At 41.3% G+C, this 21658-nt stretch overlaps 1 protein-coding gene across 1 annotated transcript in view; it reads left to right on the top strand.

The window, feature by feature from the left end:
- The window catches only part of SH2D1A (SH2 domain containing 1A), a 54918-nt gene extending 40852 nt beyond the window's left edge, over positions 1-14066 (top strand). The window contains exons 3-5 of the mRNA XM_075322703.1: positions 3619-3682; positions 6514-6646; positions 13889-14066. Of these exons, the coding sequence (XP_075178818.1) occupies positions 3619-3682; positions 6514-6646; positions 13889-13893 (202 nt within the window). The 3' untranslated portion in view covers positions 13894-14066. The remainder of the gene's footprint in view (positions 1-3618; positions 3683-6513; positions 6647-13888) is intronic.
- Positions 14067-21658: the final 7592 nt, after the last annotated feature.

The raw sequence follows: 21658 nt of genomic DNA on the forward strand, positions 1-21658 counted from the left end.
CCACTCACATGGTTCTCTTCAGAGCCTTGGTTCTTGGGATCAGTTTGGTTCCCACTGATCGGACTCCCAGTGATTGGGAAGTTATCGCCTAACCCAATTAGAAGGGATAACTTCCAAACTTGAGAATATCAGTTTAAGGGTCCAGTGCTTTATATAAGTCATCGATATGTGATGGTGGGGAGTCTAAAACTCGGCAACCCTACTGATCTGCTGTTATTTGCTTCAGCTGCTAGAGGTAAGCATTGAATGGAGCTGGACTGCACAGTTACTGTAGAATATAAAAACAATTTTGCAATATTTTCACAAGACTCCATTTCATAGAACATTTTTTTAACCCGTAACACAAATGTTAGGTTAATAAAATAACTTTCAGTACAATATTTTCAATTTTACTCAAATTAGTTGAATCATAGAAGACTGTGATTTTTGCTATATACATCAGTATTGTGCTATTTTTTGGATATAGTATGAAGAAAAGGGTATGAGGGCACTAGTTGACTAGGGCAGTGTAAATGGGATCATCCAGGTGCACACCTAAAGTAGAATAATTGAAAAAGGAGAAGAGGGTGTGCTATAAATGAGATCACCAGGACAAATGGTAGCAAAAAATACACACATTTTTATTGTTGAAAAAAGACACCAATACAAATTTTAAAAATATCTAAAAGACATAAAGTGCAAAAAATACCAGGGGTTTGCTATAATGCAGCACAAAACCCAACAGGTATCCTCCTCAAGAATGTAGACCATGCACTGTGACCACTAATAACCTACAATAATACACTGCACAATGGTACAATCAAGGAAGGATCAGCCAATTACAAATGTATGCAAAAAATGAGCATGCGAGAAAACCTCAAAATTGAATATCAAACCTGCCAAGATGGCAAAGCAGGGTTAAAGTATATAAGAAATACCTATAGATGGATGAAGCAGGCAAAAGAATGCAACAGACATACAAAACGCTATGATCCTTACCAGGGTCACAAATAAGGAAGAACGTACAAAATGATTCCTAAGGAATGGAATAAAGTAGTGGAATGGCAGTCATGATGGAGGAGGAGACTCAGAAAAGTACCCCCCGACGCGTATCGCCATCCGAGGATGGCTTCCTCAGGGAAAAATGGGGTATTAACACGTGCACAAAAGGGGTGCCTTATATATTACACAAATTGAAATAATTAAAGTTTATATACAACACCTATTTGGCTGTGACGTGACGGCAGATGATGATGCTTACATAGGATGTGTGCAGATCTCACATAGATTCCGATCGGAACCAGGAAGTTTTGCAGCCGGAAGTGTGCTGCTCTTAATAACGTCCACTGCAGAAAATGTGTGACACGGAAGGTTCCTACTGAAAGGAACGTTTCCAGCACATGCGCAGACCGAAGGAACTCAACACATATCCCGTGCACGTTGTGAGCCGGAGACACACCTCCAGTAATGGAGCACACATGCGGAGTAACTTTAAGAAGAAATACATGAAAAAGCTAAGTATTATGGAAGCTCACCAGGCATAATAGCCTGGGGAGATAGAGTGGAGGAAATAATATTCCCCAAAGTATAACTTAGGTGTTTTTCATACAGAATCCGTATGGGCTCACTACAATGAAGAGCACAGATCTGAATATAGAGAAAGTTGCTGATGAGACCATAGTAAGAACTATTGGATATAGTTGGATATAGAGTAAAGCGGGCTTTACACGCTACGATATCGTTAATGAATTATCGTCGGGGTCACATTGTTTGTGATGCACATCCGGCTTCATTAACGAGATCGCAGCGTGTGACACCAAGGAGCGGTCTTAAACGATCGCAAAACAGGGCAAAATCATTTGCCGTAGAGAGGTCATCCTGAAACAAAAAATTGTTTTCAGGATGTTAGCGATGTTGTTCCTCGTTCCTGCGGCACCACACATCGCTGTGTGTGTCACTGCAGGAGCGACGCACATCTCCTTACCTGCCTCCACCGGGAATGTGGAAGGAAAAAGTTGGGCGGGATGTTACGTCCTGCTCATCTCCGCCCCTCCTCTGCTATTGGACGGCTGCCGTCTGACATCGCTGTGACGCCGCATGACATGCCCCATTAGAAAGGAGGCGGATCGCCGGCCATAGCGACGTCGCAGAGCAGATATATGCGTGTGACGCTGCCGCAGCGATAATGTTCGCTACGGCAGCGATCACACAATATCGCACGTACGACGGGGGCGGTTGCTATTGTGCTCAACATCGCTAGCCGATGCTAGCGATGTCGCAGCGTGTAAAGCCCACTTTAGTGTTCTGATGTCAAGGTCTCCAAGGAGCTATAATGGGACTAATAAATACAGTGAAAACATGTTTTTAAAAATATGAAAAAAAAAAATTAGAAAAAAAATCAGATACATGGTATCTCCACGTTCCACGCCAGTAAATCTTTGATCTATCAAAATCTAAAATTAATCAACCCAATTGTTAAACAGTGTAATAAGGAAAGGGAAAATCTAAACTCTCATATGACTATGTTGATGGAAAAATAAAAAAAAATATGTCTCTTGAAACAAGGGCGGAAAAAATGAAAATGCAAAAACAGAGAATAGCCATCATGTGCAAGGGTTAAGACTCTTTGTTTAGATCTAATATTTCCTCTTCAGTATGAATAGATGTCTCAGTCCAACATATACATGTACTGACGATAAACCACAAAATCTTGTTATGGTAAAGCCTAGGAAAAAATCTAATATATAAAGCTCAGTGTATGTGTGTATGTGTGTATGTGTGTGTGTATGTCCGCTAAAGGAATCCGCACCGTCGCATGTACAATCATGAAATTTTGCACAGACACTCCATGTGACTCAGGGAACGTCATAGACTATGTTTTGGCGGGAAAATTTAACCCCGCGCTTTCCAGTTACTCTACAAAAATCCTGCAGCCATTAAACTGAATGAAGCTGGGAGCTGTAGTAGACTATAAATAGCAACTGTCAGTGGTTGCTATAGGAACAAAATAAACTGTTAGTATAAGATAGGATAGATGGATAGAGAGAGACAGAAAAAGACAGACAGACATAGAGAGACAGCCGGGGAAAGAGACAGCCGGGGAAAGAGACAGCCGGAGAAAGACAGCCGGAGAAAGAGACATCCCTGTCAAGAGACAGCCCGGCAAAGAGACAGACAGGGAAAGAGACAGATGGGGAAAGAGACAGACGGGGAAAGAGACAGACGGGCAAAGAGACAGCCCGGCAAAGAGACAGCCCGGCAAAGAGACAGATGGGCAAAGAGACAGACGGGCAAAGAGACAGATGGGGAAAGAGACAGACGGGGAAAGAGACAAACCTGGAAAGAGACAGACCTGGAAAGAGACAGACGGACAAAGGGAAAGAGAGAGAGAGACAGATACAGAGATTGAGACAGATAGACTGATGCAAATACAGAGAGATAGAAACAGACAGACAAGGAAAGAGACAGACAGCGAGACAGACAGCGACACACAGAGACTGGGAGAGAGACAGAGAGACAGTTACTATCCCAGGCAACGCCAGGTACTACAGCTAGTACTTTATACAAAAACGTTACCTGAAATAATATATAATTTTCACCATAAAATGTACTAATACATATATTTGTGAATGTTTGCAGGCATAAAGATGCCATTTACACATACAGGGTGTCGAAAACATCAACCGGGTCCTGGTCAGCAGAGGTAAGAGCCTTTTTATACCAGAGTGCATGAAAATTAAGTTACTAATTATCCATAATGTTGGGGACACTAATAAATTGGTGTATATGGATTATGGTTGTGTATGCAGGCAGTAACTGGGTTACAAACTATATGTGTTCTGTAGGTTTGTTCGTAACCTGAATACATTTGTAAGTTGGAAAGGAACTAGAAAGAAAACACCTAAAACCTCCCTGCTCTCTCTGGCCACTCCACTGTTGGTCAACACCATCTGGTCCTTTTCTTTCCACCGTCGCATGTTGCGTCTCCGGCCTCTTAACTACAGGCTTGGAGCTCACTGCACGTAATAAGATTTTGATGACACAATCTTATGACACCCAGTGATCACTGACCTGGAAATCCTGGCCTCTGGTTCAGAAACCGGAGATGCGGCATGTGACACTGAAAAGAAGAGGAGCAGATTGTGGGCGGAAAACTGTGTGGAGAGCAGAGAGTTTAGCAGAGAGATAAGTATTAGTTTTTTGAGAAAAAAACCCCAAAATGATCAGCTCACCACGAGTCTGTTGAATGTCCAAACAGCCACTGTGTTGATCCGGATAAATTGCAGGTGCACGGAGAAGCGTGGTTGGCTTCCACGGGAAACTAGACAAAGATAAATGTTTGTCCAGGACCAATATGGATACAACTCTCAAATTTTTTAATTTTTTTTTAAAAACATTATAAAACACAGGCCACCTGACGCGTTTCAGACATCAGTCCTTACTTTTTGAATATCCATTATTCATAATTAGGTAGTCGTACAAAAGTCATATGTTCTGTAGGCCTGTACAGTACCTTACTGGACTCATTCTTTGTTAGCAGGTGCTACTTGGTTGTATGATATGATATTGACTTTTTAAAAGTCTTTTTATCATTTAGTTATGGACCCTTTCTATACAATTGCATTTTTTTAAATGTTTATTACAGTCTTACTATATCTCTAAGTCATGTTCATCAATATATATTAATTGGCTTCTTTTAGGTTATAAAGGTGCTGCTCATTTATCAGTAGTCATGGCTAAAAGATCTGAAACTGACATAAATTTTAGTTTTCAAAAAGTTTCCTGTTTTTGTTTTTTGTTCTTGTAGTCAGATGTTTCTGTGGTAACTCAAGGACAATAATAAACATTTCCTACCTTTTTATACTTTTATTGAGAAATCATCAAGTTTATGCAAAGACTCAATATTTACAATGTTGACGATTTTTTATTCAAGGCTTCTGCAATTCGTTGTGGTGGGTATCAGATTCTGATGACAACCTATTCTTGCCTAATCAGTGGATGAAGCCCATCACAAATTCTATGTTTTTTTTGTCTATCAGATTTTTGAGGATTAACTACGAGTTCATTATGGGATTGAGACCTGCACAGTATCTTGACCGTGGATCCAAAATATCAAGATCACAAGTTCACTTAAGCCCGCTTTACACGCTACAAGATACCTTACGATGTATCGTACCGTATTGTAGTGGGGTCACGTCGTAAGTGACGCACATCCGGCATCGTAAGGTATGTTGTAGCGTATGACAGCGACGTGCAATTGCGATTGAACAAAAAACCGTTCATCGCATGCACATCGTTCATTCCTGACGAATTGAACGTCAGATTGTTCATCGTACCCGGGGTAGCGCACATTGCAGTGTGTGACACCCCGGGAACGATGAACAGATCTCACCTGCCTCCTGCGGCTCCCGGCCAGCAATGCTGAAGGAAGGAGGTGGGCGGGATGTTTACGTCCCACTCAGCTCCGCCCCTCCGCTTCTATTGGCCGGCTGCCACGTGACGTCGATGTGACGTCAAACGTCCCTCCCACTCCAGGAAGTGGACGTTCGCCGCCCACATCGAGGTCGTATGGAAGGTAAGTACGTGTGATGGGGGTTAATCGTTTGTGCGGCACGTTCAACAAATTGAACATGCTGCACATACGATGGGGGCGGTTACGATCGTATACGATAACATATGCGAAATTGCAACATGTAAAGCAGGCTTTAGACGTGACTTGTGCCTTGTGATATGGCCTCCATCATGTTGGAAAAATGATTATTCATGAATCATAACTAAATTCCTGAATCATTAGAAGTTGTTGTTTTTGGAAGATGGTTAGAAACTATTCTTTATTCATGGTAGTGTTCTTAGATAAAACTGTAAGTCAGCCCAGTCTGAAGGGGGGCTTCATCAGAGAAAATAACTTTACCGTAGTCATCTGTAGTCAAATACTTGTACTTTCTGCAAAGCTATTTCCTCTGCTGAAGCTCCCTGTCAGATTCTCTAAGACATCAGAAAGAATGATTCATCCTCCAAGAGCAACTTCTCCAAATGATCCTGGAGGAATTTGATGCTAAAAATGCTTTCTCCAGCATAATGGAGACCATGTCACACTGCAAAATAATAATTAAGTGGCTTGGTGAACTAAACATTACAATTTTAGGTTCATGGTCAGGAATCTCCCCAGATGTCAATTACGAGAACTTGAGGTCAATCCTCCAAAAGTGGGTAGACCAACAAAAACGACAGCACAGAAATTGTGATAAACTCCAAGCAAACATTAGGTAAGAATGGATTGAAAATAAGGTTCAAAACTATATTTACTGATAGATTTTACTTTATATAAAATTAACGTATTTTTAAAAACTTATGACTCTAAAGATCTAAAACAACTATGTTAACTGTGAACTTTGTAAAAAAACAAATTTTTTCTCGTTTCAAAATGTTTGGCCATGTTTGTATAAAGACAATCATAGATTTCTTTTTATAAAAAGTAGGATTTTTAACATGTCAATAATCATTCTCTTACTTTGATTACATTTTTATATCCAGGCAGCACCAGGGGTCCATAAAAGGATGTTCAGGAAGATTCAGAATCTGATCTCTGCCTACACAAAACCAGGTCAAGGAATTGCTACCCACCTGCAGTACCCAGTTCAGAGGAATACGCACCATAAGGCACAAGGTGGTATTATGTGAAAAGTTGTACTCTGCTATTTTTAGACTCTATTTATGTCCTAATGTTTTAGTAATTATATTAAAGATGTAAATACACTCATGGGATGCGGCGGGAACATATCTGAGCAGGCCGCCATCCCTCTTTACAAGTAGGGTGCTGACTCTTAGCGCATAAAAGGGTAATCTCAGCAGATAACAATGCTGTCACAGAAAAAAAAATACTATAGAAAGTCCAAGACCAAAATTACCACTTTCCAATGACCATACAGTGGCAGATACCAGTCCTGAAGAACATATAATAGATTACAGTATTGTTATATTATGTTACTTCCAAGTAACGTGCTTTCTGATGGAGCCATTTACTTTTGCCAACATTTCTATTTTGCAAAAACCGGTCTCACAACTTTTTCCAGCCACAACTCATCGGCAGAGTTTACAACAAAAAATCATTTGACTTTTCACATTTCCAGCAACGTCCCCATCTATTTCCCAACTGGTACAAACTCCTCTTCCTGCTGATTCTTGAATGCTGAGCCACTGCTGCCGTATTTGACCGTATTATTGCACCTGCTGAGTTGAATCGTTACATTACTCTTCTTAGTACCCTATCTAGTAATAATGCCTCCTTTCTGCCCTCTAGATAGTAAAATTGGTCCCTAAAAATATGAATGCCCTGTTTTGGACATGTAAAGTAATAATGCTTACATTTAGTCCCCTCCCAGAAAGTAATAATGCCTCCTTTTTGCTCATTGAGTGCCCCTATATGTAATATTTCCTCTTAACTGCCCACATAACATTCAGTATTGTCCCTTTTGTGCCTCTAAAAAAGTAATAACGTCTTGATGCCCACACAGACCCCCCACACAGTATGATGTCCCCACACAATCAATACCCCCACATGGTATGATGACCCTAACGTAGTACCCCCAAACCCACACACAGTAGTAGGATATTCCCACAGCCCCTTCAAACACTGGCTCATAAGAAACCCTCTATACTTACCTACCCCCGGATTTTGGTGAGCCTGATTTCATGGTCAGCATCTCGGCTTAGATGGAATGATGCGGTGATGTCATTTTGTTACTTGCACCAGGGCCCTGACATCCTATGCCTGCTCCTGTATTTCTATAGGACGCAGGCTTAAAATAACCTGTGGTCTATTGAATATAGTGCACACATACACAATTAAGGAAGGTAGTTACTCTACGTGGACCCAAGCACGTGAGTGGGCTCTGAGCAACTGCCCCCTATGACGTTCAGGCAGCTACGCTACAGTTATTCTCTTTAAAAATGCTCTTAATGGGACTTAGGACAGGAGAAAAAGGGTAGATTAGTGAGGGTCTGACCACTAATATCTGCCACTAAATTTTAGAACAGAGGACCCAAGCTTCTACCCCTCCCAACAAGGTCATACAATATTTAACACAGTTTTTGAGCCCAAGTTAGAAATGGATCCAGCAGGGTGGAGAAATAATCATATCCATCGTTCATATTCCCATTCCCTCTGAATCCAGGGTTTGCTTTGGTTTAGAAAAGTGTTTTAAAAACTGCTCCACAAATTGCCACAAAATCTGCATGCGGCCACAGAAGAGCTTACTAAGATAGCTCTAACAAGCCAATACAATGTAAAATGAAAGCGTATTCGGCAGGCAATGAACCTCTTAAAACAAATTCACACACATATAAATGGGGAATTCAGGGCCTTCCCGCATTTCGGGGTACATGTACGTAATTGATTTCATCTGTCACTGCACGAAATTGCACGGTGACAGTTTCAAAGAAACTTCCATCTCCTACACAGGAGACATGCAGCTAGCTGGCCTGGGAAAAATCAATTTTGGTCCCACCTAATGATCACTGTGATTGGTCTGTCTACGCAGATTTTATGCGTCAGTGTAAAATTGACAAATCTCTGTGCAGTATGTCACTAACAATCAACCTGAAGAATATTTAAATCCAGTAATAGGACTAAGTAAAAATATAAGAAAAAATATTAGTATTTGTAAACATGTAAAAAATATAAAATTTGTAATAATGTAAAAAACAAAACACAAAAATTTCAAATAAATCTTGGGTTGTGTAATTAAAATCACCAGTTGTTTTTATGTGAAAACAAATAAATATACACATAATTTGTAACCTCGCATCAAGAATGACCAGAACTATAAAATTGTCACATCATTTATAATGAAAACGGTACAAAAACCTCAAAACGTAAAAATATATATCTTTTTTCTTTTTACTGCTGCAAAAAAAATGGAGTAAAAGTAAATTAAAAATATTATATGTAAAAAATAATGGTATCATTGAAAATATCATTTCATCCCACAAGAAAGTAATACCACATATGGTTCTGTCAGTGGAAAAATAAAAAAGTTATGGCTCTCAAAGTATGGTAAAAAAAAATTCTTTAGTGTATAAAAGTAGGAAAAGGGGTATTATGGCAGGCGCGTTATACATACCTAGTTTCTTGTGCTGCTGTAACACTGCTTCCGGGCCGCTCACACTACTTCTGTGGCCGCTCATTCATTATCCTTCATACATATGCACTGCTTCCTCTGCCCGCAAGCAGTCCCGGCATCTCTGATTAGGTGCAGTCAGACAATGCCCACACCCTGTGTGACAGTGTGTCTGACTGCTTTCAATCAAACACTGTGTGTGTCTATATAGGTGTAAAAATAAATAAATAATTAAATTAAAAAATTAGTGTAGGATTCCCCATATTGTTATACCCAGCACAGATAAAGCATATGGCTACAGGCTGCAGCCCCCAGCAGTGTGCTTATCTTGGCTGTGTATCAAAATAAGAGGGCCCCCATGTAGCTTTTTATTAAATTTAAATAAATAATTTAAAAAATGGCTTGCAGTTCCCCCAATTTTGATACCCAGCCATGATAAAGCTCGACAGTTGGGGGCTTGCATTCTCAGGCTGAGGAGAACCGTGGTTATTTGGCCCCAGGCTAAAATTAGCAGCTGCCCAGGATTGTTGCATCCATTTACCCAGCTCTTCTCGATTGCCCTGGTGCGATGGCAATCAGGGTAATAAGGGGTTATTGACAGCTCACAGCTGTAAGTCCTAGTTTAGTAAAGGGAGGTGTCTATGACACCCCCATTACTAATCTGTAAGTGAAAAGAAATAAACACAAACACCGAAAAAATCCTTTATTTGAAATAAAATACAAAAAAACCCTTTTTCACCCCTTTAGAATCCCAAAACACCCCTGCAGGTCCCATGTAATCCACATAAGGTCCCACGATGATTCCAGCTCTGTTACATACATATTAAAGTCACAGTGCGCGGGCACAGAACATATCCACATGCTGTGGGCTTCAGGCAGAGACTGAGCTGGAGGGATGAGCAGTGACGTCACTGAGGTTATTTGTGGTCACAGCTGGAGATTCCCATGGTCTTCCACCTGTGGCCGCTAATAACCTGAGTGACATTACCGCTCATCTTGAGTATTGCTGCATTAGGGAGCAATTGAGTAATACATTTTAAGGTTTATTTTTTCCTATTATCCCTTGTGAAAAAGAAAAATCTTGGGCTAAAATAATATTTTAGAGGAAGAAATGTAATTTCATTTTTTGCCTAAATTCCATTGAAGCATCTGAAGGGTCAAGAACATTTCTGACAGTAATTTTTATTACACTGAGGGCTGCAGTTTGTAAAGTGGTATCACTTTTTGGAGTTTTCAGATATAAAGTCCAACAAAATCACTGCAAACTTGAACAGATACATACAAAAATAGGATTTTTATATTTCCTTCAAAATATGTGAACTTAACCCTTCAAACATTCTAACAAAACAAAATATCTTTGGAAACATGTTGTTGATGTAACATAGACATATTACCAATAATGATGGGTGGACCCGGACTGTAAAAGTCCGGATCCACATGGTATCAAAGGTACCCGAGTACTGGACCCGGGCCCAGGATTCCGGGTATTGATCCGGATCCGGCACTGGGGAAATTAAAAAAAAATAGGAAAAATGAAAAAAATAAGAATGAAGCAAGCTCTTCATACTTACAGAGGCTTTGGCCCGGCTGTACACTGCTCCCGCAGCCTCTCCTTCACTTCCTGGGCCACTCATTATTGCTCATCCATATGCATTGCTTTCCCACCAACCATCCTGGCGTCTGTGATTTGTTGCAGTCAGACGCGCCCCCCAGCCTGTGTGATAGTGTCTGACTGCAACAAATCACAGGTGCTGTCTGCAGGTCAGTATCATGGTATAAAAATAAATAAATAAATAAAACATTTGGTGTAGGGTCCCCAGTATTATGATACCCAGCTCAGATAAAGCATACAGCTACAAGCTGCAGCCCCCAGCTGTGCGCAAATCTTGGCTGTGTATCAAAATAGGAGGAACTGCATGCGGCTTTTTTTAAATTCTAAATGAAGACTTTAAAAAACAGTGTGCATTCTCCCAATTTTGATACCCAGCCATGATAAAGCCCGACAGCTGGTGGCTGGTATTCTCAGGCTGGTGAGGCCCATGCTTATTGGGCCACCCCAGACTAAAATTAGCAGCCTGCAGCCAACCAGGATTGTCACATCCATTAGATGCAACAATTCTGGTGCTTTATCTGGCTGTTTCCGATTGCCATGGTGCGGTGGCAATCAGGGTAATAAAAGGTTAATAGCAGCCCACAACTGCCACTAAGCTGTAGATTAGTAATGGGGAGATGTCTATGAGACCATTCCATTACTAATTTGTAAGTGAAAGTAAATAAACACAAACACCACAAAAATTCTTTATTTGAAATAAAATACATATAACCCCTCTTTTACTATTATATTAACCCCCAAAACACCCCGGCAGGTCCGATATAACCCACACAAGGTCTTAGAATGATTCCAGCTCTTCTACATATCCGGAACCGGATTTTAAAAACTGGATCACCGGGATCCGCTAGTCCCAGTTACAGACCCCTTTAAGTTTTCACTCTTTGTTTCATTGCAGCCTTTTGGTAAATTCAAAAAAGTTTATTCCTTTCTCACTAATGTACAATCTGCACCCCTCTTGACAGAAAAACCCCCCAGAAATGTAGAAATTTTTGCAAATTTATTAAACAAGAAAAACTGAAATATCACATGGTCATAAGTATTCAGACCCTTTGCTCAGACACTCATATTTAAGTCACATGCTGTCCATTTCCTTGTGATCCTCCTTGAGATGGTTCTACTCCTTCATTGAAGTCCAGCTGTGTTTAATTAAAATGATGGACTTGATTTGGAAAGGCACACACCTGTCTATATAATACCTCACAGCTCACTGTGCATGTCAGACCAAATGAGAATCATGAAGTCAAAGGAACTGCCCAAGGAGCTCAGAGACAGAATTGTGGTAAGGCACAGATCTGGCCAAGGTTACAACAGTATTTCTGCAGTACTCAAGGTTCTTAAGAGCACAGCAGCCTCCATAATCCTTAAATAGAAGACGTTTGGGACCACCAGAACTCTTCCTAGACCTGACCATCCAGCCAAACTGATCAATCGTGGGAGAAGAGCCTTGGTGAGAGAGGTAACGACTTTGTGGAATTTTTCCCATCTCCCTACTGCATCTCTGAAGCTCGGCCACAATCATCTTTGGTTTCTAAGATCACTGTGGCTGAGCTTCAGAGATGCAGTAGGGAAATGGGAAAAATTTCCACAATGTCAATTATAACTGCAAGTCAGGCTTTTATGGCAGAGTGGTCCAACAGAAGCCTCTCCTCAGTGCAAGACATATGAAAGCCCGCATAGAATTTGCAAAAAAACACATGAAGGACTCCCAGACTATGAGAAATAACATTCAATGGTCTGATGAGATGAAGATAAAACTTTTTGGTGATAATTCTAAGCAATATGTGTGGACAAAACCAGACACTGCTCATCACCTGCCCAGTACAATCCCAACAGTGAAACATGGTGGTGGTAGCATCATGCTATGGGGGTGTTTATCAGCTTCAGGGACACAACGACTGGTTGCAATTGAAGGAAAGATGAATGAGGCCCAGTACATTGATATCCTGAATGAAAACCTCTTCCAGAGTGCTCTGGACCTCAGACTTGGCTGAAGGTTCACCTTCCAACAAGACAATGACCCTAGGCACCTAGCTAAAATAACTAAGGAGTGGCTTCACAACAACTCTGTGACTATTGACTTGATTGGCCCAGCCAGAGCCCTGACCTAAACCCAATTGAGCATCTCTGGAGAGACCTGAAGATGGCTGTGCACCAACGTTCACCATTCAACCTGGCGGAACTGGAGAGGATCTGCAAGGAAGAATGGTAGGGGATCCTCAAATCCAGTTGTGAAAAACTTGTTGCATCATTCCCAAAAAGTCTCATGGCTGTACTAGCCCAAAAGTGTGCTTCTACTCAATACTAAGCAAAGAGTCTGAATACTTATCATCATGTGATATTTCAGTTTTTCTTGTTTAATGAATTTGTAAACATTTCTACATTTATGTTTTTTTCTGACAAGATAGGGTGCAGAGTGTATATTAATGAGAAAACAAAATGAACTTTTTTTAATTTACCAAATGGCTGCAATGAAACAAAGAATGAAAAATGTAAAGGGGTCTGAATACTTTCTGTACCCACTGTCTCTGCGAGTCCGCTCATCACTAATTACAAATGTTATTTATTAACTATTTTATTTAATATGGCTATTAGCTATAAAGAAATAAAAATTCAAGTTTGAAATCAGCTAAATTTTCAAATTTCATACATCCCCACAAATTTTATTGAGCTCACTTTATCACTCAAAGTATGAGGTGTGCTGCAAAAACAATCGGAATCACTGGGATATGTAGAAGCATTTCCAGAGTAATTATGTCATAAAGTGATGTCTGTCAGAATTAAAAAATGGGTTTTGATGGGTTAAAAAAAAACTAACAGTAGTCCCTCATGTCTGCTACAACTTTCCAGAGGGTGACAGTAATCAATATGCAAGTTCCCTAGTGAGAGTTATAATAAGACAATAAGACAAAAAGTTTAAGAACATTTTCAAAAATCTTTTAAAAAAATAAGCAAACAATTCTCAATAACAACTGTATTTCCTATTTACTATGCAAAATATATTAATAAAAAAGCATAACTTTCTGCAGTGTTGAATGCCACAATTTCAGTTTTTAAAACAAGTGCATAAAATTAGTTAATTAATCAAATGTGGGATTTCAGTCTATAGATGATTCTCATAGTATCACTCAATTGTTGATGTTTAACTATTTCTGAATTATATGTTCTTTCCATATTGCAGACTAACATGGGACATGGACCACCTCGCTTTCTTCACGAGAAAATATTTTTTTGTCTGAGAAAATATAATTGTGTACATTTTAAAGGTGTCTACGTGGAATACGTATGTGACAATATGCTGTATCTGTATTGCATTTATTTAAAATAATGTTTTTTTTTTAATAAACTACTTACTTTAATTATGTAGTGTAACACCTCATTAACATGCTGACTTCTATAGAACTGTGAATGTATGCAAATGATGTTCTGTCTGCCCTTGTTAGCAAAAGTGAGGCCATCTCTGCTTTACAAATTCCAGCAACAATCTGCATTTTTCCTTTAATAGGAGAACCATAGAGAGCCAGGCTGATAAATGACCTAGAGGTTCACAGACATGTCATTTCTTTGGGACTGAGACAATAAAAAAAAATCACAAAGCTATATAACATGTGTTAGCGTATACAAAAAAGAAAAATTGGGCCAACACACCTTTAGAATTAAATTATACTACTATTATATGTATTTTACACAATGCGTCTTAGCATTTTTTTTATCGTAGACCACAAAAGCCATCCAACCTCGTCAAGGTGTACCTAAATAGGGATGGTCCCTAACACTAATGTCCTTCATCTCCATGTGCCAAGCCAGGCCTTATCTGAATAGGGTGGTGAAAGGAAACCAAGTAAAGCTCGCATTTAAAACCTTGTGGGGGAAAAATTGGTGTATACACACATGGAGAGGTAGGATATTAGTATTAGGTGGGATTGGCCTATTTTATCTTTTCCAATATTCACATATCTTTTCCACACAAGGTTTTAATTTCAATTTTCGCCAAGATTTGTTTCACTTTACATTCAGATGAGGCCTGGCTTGGCTCATGCAAAGGTAGGATTGTGAGGTGATGGATTGTACGCATCCATCCACCAGGGGTATCTGTTAAGACTGGCAACAAAACTCTTTGGTAAGGCTGGTGAGACAGGCAGTCTCTGGGAGGCAAGCAAAGCCTGAGGATGTGAGAGAGATCTTCATCATGTTCTTGAGAGCATCGTGCCCCAAAGTACAGAGAATGTCCTATTTGCCAGTGTGTCGAGTACCAGAGAAGTGAGAACAGTTTTGTGGAGCATTTGCTATGGTAAGAGACTATTCCTGGAGTAGCTGCAGTCTATTGTGGATTTGAATCTCCCCTCAAGCTACCTCATTAACACGACTGGAGGAATTGCTAGTAGCCTGACAGAGGACCTCCTCTATGTGTGATGAGTTATATATTCCAGTTTGGTTCCACAGTTCCTGGATTAGCAATGAACCTGGTGAACTCTTCCCCACATAAGTCCTGAGCTCAGGCCCTGTCGTGGATATTCTTGGCGGGAAGCATGGACGCGAAGATCGTGTTTGGTGCAGGAATTGTACAAAAAATCTAATTAACTAAACCGTTAACTAATACAGATTGCTGTCAATGTTTATGTTTCGTGCCCGGACATTCTTTTGGTGTGTAAGGGTTAAGAGGGGAGATATTGAATTTTGTATAAGGTTGTGAACTGTTGTGCTTTCCCATCAAGAAGCCATTTTATAAGGGCATACCATAGTAAATTTGCTGTCCAATTCTTGTAACATCCTGGGTCAGTGTCATTGGGGCAGCACGACGGTCCCGATCAATCCTGACTGGCTGTATGTAATATAGTTTGGTGGTTTTTCTTGTTGCATTGTTGGAGATTTCTGTTCAACACCTTTTAGTATAAACATCCTAGTTCTTCTAAACTGTCTGGTTTAGTTTCGGATCCATGACCCCCTGTATCTTGATACGAATCCCTCGACACTCGGTTTACATATTAGTGTTAGGGACCATTCATATTTAGGTACACCATGACGTGGTCAAATGGATTTTGTGCTCTTTGCTTTAAAAAAACGCTAATTAAGTGACTTACATTGTTAATGTTAACAGCAATATTAGAGTTCAATGTTGGACTCATTGATCACAGTGTGTTGGCGCATTGTGTACATATAAGTTTGAGGACAACATAAAAAATCTCATGCCTTTTACCAACAGTTTCTCTGCAGAGAAAATCTTCTTATGTGAATCGTAGATTGAACGACATCACTCCAACTTATGATGATACATGTCAAGTACCAAACGCCCTGTGTTCCCCCTCAACGTGTTGCTGTTTTCCATTTGTCATTTTGTCACTCTTTTGCAGAGATATGTCCTTTCTTTCTTTCTTGGTGCATAGTTTGTTTGTTGTATAATAAATGATAAAGTATTTTACATGAAGTTGCATATAGTCTTTTTGCTCTGTGACACTGCCCAATCACTTCAGCAGCATCTGAACCTGGTTGAATATTGCAATCTCATGCTGCTGTCCTTAAACTATATAACACTACACAATCACACATAGATGAACAATGTGATGTCCTGCTGAGTATTTTCCCTCGATGATGCTGCCCAATTACCAGTCCGCAGCATCTGAACCTGGTTGATGCTGGGCTGTAGTTCTTCCCCACTATAATGCTGCCCACTCACCGCTAGATAGCATCTGAACCTGTTTGAAGAGTATGATCTACCTCTGTATTCCTTTCTTTTTATGATACTGCCGAATCACCAACCGGCATCATTTTAGCCTGGATGGATACTGTGATCTCACATTGTATTTGGTCACGTCTTTGACATTGCCCCATCAAAACTCGGCAGCATCTGAACCTGGTTGAACCATGTGACCTTGCATTGTAATTCTCCTCTATAATGGTGTGCAATCACTGTGCTTCAGCAGCATAACCTGTTTGAACAGGCTTGAAGAGGCCATCTTCTCTTAGACGCTGTCCAACCACCAATCGGCAACATCTTAACCTGGTTGAACAGCTTGCAAAGGGAATACTACAGCACAAAATAACACTTTTAAACCAGGTTCAGGTGCTCCTGAGTGGTGATTGGTGAGAGTCAAAAAGGGGGAGGACTACACCCTCCAGAGAAAACTCTTGCGAAATCCCCTTAACTACCAATGAAGAAAAAAGGGCATATCTCCGCAAAGGACTGACAAAATGTCTGTAACGCCTGCCTGGATTCACAAACTCAGACTGGCTGTAATAGATACATGATAGGAGGACAAAGGAGATCAGGCAACAATGTGCACGTAAAAAATTCAAATTTATTAGATAAAATTGTATAAATCCTTGTAATCCTTGTTTCATCTAATGCATTGAAGACTTACACATTGTCCGACCGCCAGTGTACGCCTTCTGTGGTCACCTGGCTGTGGTGTTGCGCGTCCCTCGGCGTGCTGACTGCGGGCGGCGGTGGGGAGCGAGCCTGACTGGTGCGCGCGCCCGGGTACCATAGCGACGCGTCCTGTGGTCCCGCGCGTGCGCCGTACACAGCGGGCCTCCTGTTCCCTGCCGCCCTCCGTACTCCGGCGCCGGCGCACGCGCAGTACACACGTCACAGTCAGGTTGATCACACACACCTGTTGGTTCCTAAATAAAAACGGTGCATATACGTAGTATCCACACCTCCTTTTGATAAAGCCATAGGCGAAACAGCTGTCAAGGAGGCTCCCTGCCTCCACAGCCTGCCCTGCCACATTACTCAGGTATTGTTCACGCTCCCTGTCTTTTGAAAGCTGGGCCACCCACGCTGGGATAGACTCATTGTGCATATTTATGCTAGAATAGAAACTCCCTTCCCTGTCCTAGCCTGGGTGTCCCTGCGGCGTGGTGTCATCACTGTTATGATGTGCCCATATGGAGAAAGTATATCTTGATAATTGTTTTTGATATTTAAGACTCTGACATATAGCACGCCACTGTATGTTTGCTGCTGTTTTTCTCCATGGGGCTGTCACCTTGACACTGAATCACCACGCCATACAACTGTGGAATGTGACGCCCTCATACATAATTACCTCTGTATAGTACACGGGCAGGCTGTGTGGCATTGGTTTGCCCACATATTTTTTACCACTTTTTCTATAGTTCTACATTCAGGCTTGACTTGTCTTATTATATGTCTTTTGTACTAGTGGTCTTTATACAATTTTATCTAATAAATTTGAATTTTTTACGTGCACATTGTTGCCTGATCTCCTTTGTCCTCCTATCATGCATGCTATTTGGAGTAGGCTCTTGCCCTAGGGGGTCCCCACTTGTGGCCTCCTTGGTGTTATAAGCATTATGGCGAAACTGTTATACCTGGCTGTAATGGATAGGCTAGAGGGAAACCACTTCACTAAGCAGGACCCCCAGAACCCTGAAACCCTTTAACCCTTATACAGGGATTTGGAATTACACAGGGCCTTGGAGATCACTACCTGTGGAAGGCAGCAGTCCAAGAGAGTAGTCATATAACAGGATACGTGCTTTGGTCTGATAGAGCGCTATTAAAGTGGCTGCCAGTTACACAACGCGTTTCAGCAAATCCACTGTTGCTTTCATCAGGTATCTCATATGCGCTTTCTCTCTTTTCTATTTACGAGAGAGTAGTCAGGCAGGGTCAAACCAGGAATTGCAGAACAGGGACAGAATCGGTAGGCAAGGATGTAATCAGAAAACGTATCAGAGGTCAAATCCGGATCGGGCAGCGAGGTACATAAACAGCAGGCAGGAGAGGTAATCAGGAAACAAGCAGAAGTCAGAACACCGGAATCACAAAACAGAACAGGACGTAACAGGAACCAGAATATCAGAACTATCTCTGGCAGTGGTCAGCAGGCAGGAGGGGAATTAAGAAAGGTGTGGTGTCTTCCCATTGGCTGTAGCTGAATGATGGTAACTTCAGCTGGAAGACACACGCCACCTATAATGAGCCAGTGGTACTGCAGATCCCAAGTAAACCCAGCCCAGTGGATGAGCGGATCCTGCACCCACCAACACCGCTGGCATCAATTCCTCTCCCACCACAGCACAATCCATGGCAGGAACACGGCGTCGACTGGCCATCGGAGTAGAAGTCGCTGGAGCGGACTCCGGTGGTGACGTAACAATGTCTTATGGAAATCTTGTGAGGTTTGGGGCAGTGCAAGAATTTTTGCAAGGTAATAAACTATTTTTTTTTCACACGTCACATGTCTTCATTAATCATCTCATGACAGTAAGTTTTTATGGATTTTGCAAATACCCTTTTGGAGCTTTGACAAAATATTAAGAGCTCTCATTATTTAGAAATTCTCTGCAATCCATAGATCTATGAATATCTGAGCAATTTAAAAACAATCCTGTCTAAAAACACAAGGGACTCCCTGGCTGATGTTAATCCTCTAAGCCAGTAGCGTAGCAGAGGGTGCGGTCGCCCCGGGCACGTGCTCAGAGAGGGCCCACTCGGAGCTACAATACTATAAACTGTATTAATGACACTGCACCTTTAAATATAGTGGCTTGGCTGTGTCACGAGGTTTAGGTCCTATCATACAGTGCACTGTTTGCAGAGGATTCCCTGAGAGTCTCTAAGATTGTGTATGGTCGGGGAGGGAAGAGATTTACTGTGGTGACAGTGGGCAATGTCCATTACTGGGCAGTGTGTGGGTCTGATTACAAGTATGTACCGAGGGGATGTGTGTTTCTGTATATTATAAGGGCCTGATAACATGTATGTACTGAGGGGATGTGTGTGAGTGTGGGGGAGGCGGGCTGTGCATTATAAGGGCCTGATAACATGTATGTACTGAGGGGATGTGTGTGGGAGGGAGGGCAGCTGTAAATTATAAGGGTCTGATAACATGTATGTACTGAAGGGATTTGTGTGTGTGGTGGGGATATATATTATAAGGACTTGATCACATGCATGTTCTGAGGGGATGTGTGGTGGAAGGGGAGCATTATATTATAAGGGCCTGAACATGTATGTACTGATGGGATATGAGAGGGGAGGGGGGCTGTATATTATAAGGGCCTGATAACATGTATGTACTGAGGGGATATGTGTGGGAGGAGAGGAGCTGTATATTATAAAGACCTGATAACATGTATGTACTGAAGGGATGTGTGTGGGGGGAGGGCAGCTGTATATTATAAGGGCCTGATAACATGTATGTACTGAACGGATGTGTGTGTGTGTGGTGGGGGGCTATATATTATAAGGACTTGATCACATGCATGTACTGAGGGGATGTGTGGCGGGAGAGGAGCATTATATTATAAGGGTCTGATAACATGTATGTACTGAGGGGATGTGTGTGGAAGGGGGACTGTGTATTATAATGGCCTGATAACATGTATGTACTGAGAGAATGTGTGTGGGGGGTAGGGGAGCTGTATATTATAAGAGCCTGATAACATTTATGAACTGAGGGGATGTGTGTGGGGGAGGGGGGGCTGTAAATTATAAAGCCCTATTAACATGTATGTACTGAGGGGATGTGTGTGGGGGGAGGGAGCTGTATATTATAAAGACCTGATAACATGTTTGTACTGAGGGGATGTGTGGGGGGGAGGGGAGCTGTACATTATAAGTGCCTGATAACATTTATAAACTGAGGGGATGTGTCTCCGGGGGGCTGTATATTATAAGGGCCTGATAACATGTATGTAATGAGGGGAATGTGTGTGGGAGTGGTGCTTTATATTATAAAGACCTGATAACATATATGTAATGAGGGGATGTGTTGTGAATGTCATCCAAGTGGGTGCTGGTGTGGAGCTCCCTCTGATGGCCAGGAATGGTAATGAAGCTGAGTCTGAATTTGTAACTCAAACAGGTGTTGGTATTCATTGGGAATCCAGGAAGTCCTATTGCTGACCAGACTAGTGTATATAGGAGAGCAGTTTCTTCTTTGCTGCTGCCAGTGATAAATGTTTGCTCCTGCCTCTGAAGATGGCTTGGAGGTTGTCCTTCAGTTTCCTCTATTTATCCTGCACCAGAATTCACTCCAGATAAGTCTGCAGGTTTTCTTTTCCTAATTGCTGGTTTTGCACTTACGGGTGTTTGTGTTTTTTTTTTTCATTTTGTTCTGTTTGTTTTCTTGCATGGGAGAATCTGTCTCTCTTTTATTTTTGAGAGGGCAGTTCCTACAGCAAGAAAGGTAGTTTCTCCGTTCTGATTTTGATTATTTGCACTTTTGAATACTATTTGTTCTGTGATTTAGTTTTTTCCCATTATATCTGCAGTTTTGTTTAAAGTGTCTGGCATAAGAGTACCTGATATAGTGGGGGAAAGACCGTGTAGTCTTAAGGCTTTTTTCCATCACGAGTTTGGCATTTTTTGCATGTTTTTTATCTTTACAGTTATGTTGTATCTAGTAAATCGGGCCTCACCTTTGCTAATCTATATTTTTAATCTGTGTATTGTGTTTTCTTACATCACCGTCGTTACATGTTGGGGGCTTGCTATTCCTTTGGGGACTGCTCCGAGGAAAGTTAGGATTCCTCATTTCTATCTTTGAGGTGTAGCAAGTTTCTCCGGCAATGACGAGGTGTCTAGGTGTGCTCGGATCATCCCACTGCTACTTCTAGTGTTGTCCGATAGATAGGGGATTGCGGTCAGCTTAGTTTCCAACTACTCTTGTGTTTTTTTGTTTTTTTCCTGATTAATGGTTTTTTTTGTGATTGTCCACGGTTACCAGTTCATAACAGTGATGTGTGTAGAAAAGGGGCTGTTTATTATAAGGGCCTGATAACATATAAATAATGAGGGACTGTGTAGTTGGGGAAGGGGGGCTATATATTTTAAGGACCTGATAACATGTAGTGTGGGCTCATTATACTGTGTATAGGGGAGCTGTGGGCCCATCATACCATATAGGGGAGGTGTGGGCCAATCATACTGTGTATAGGGGAGTTATGGACCCATCATACTGTGTATAGGGGAGTTATG

Source organism: Anomaloglossus baeobatrachus, chromosome 9, assembly GCF_048569485.1.
Source record: "Anomaloglossus baeobatrachus isolate aAnoBae1 chromosome 9, aAnoBae1.hap1, whole genome shotgun sequence".
In the NCBI taxonomy this organism is placed as follows: Eukaryota; Metazoa; Chordata; class Amphibia; order Anura; family Aromobatidae; genus Anomaloglossus; species Anomaloglossus baeobatrachus.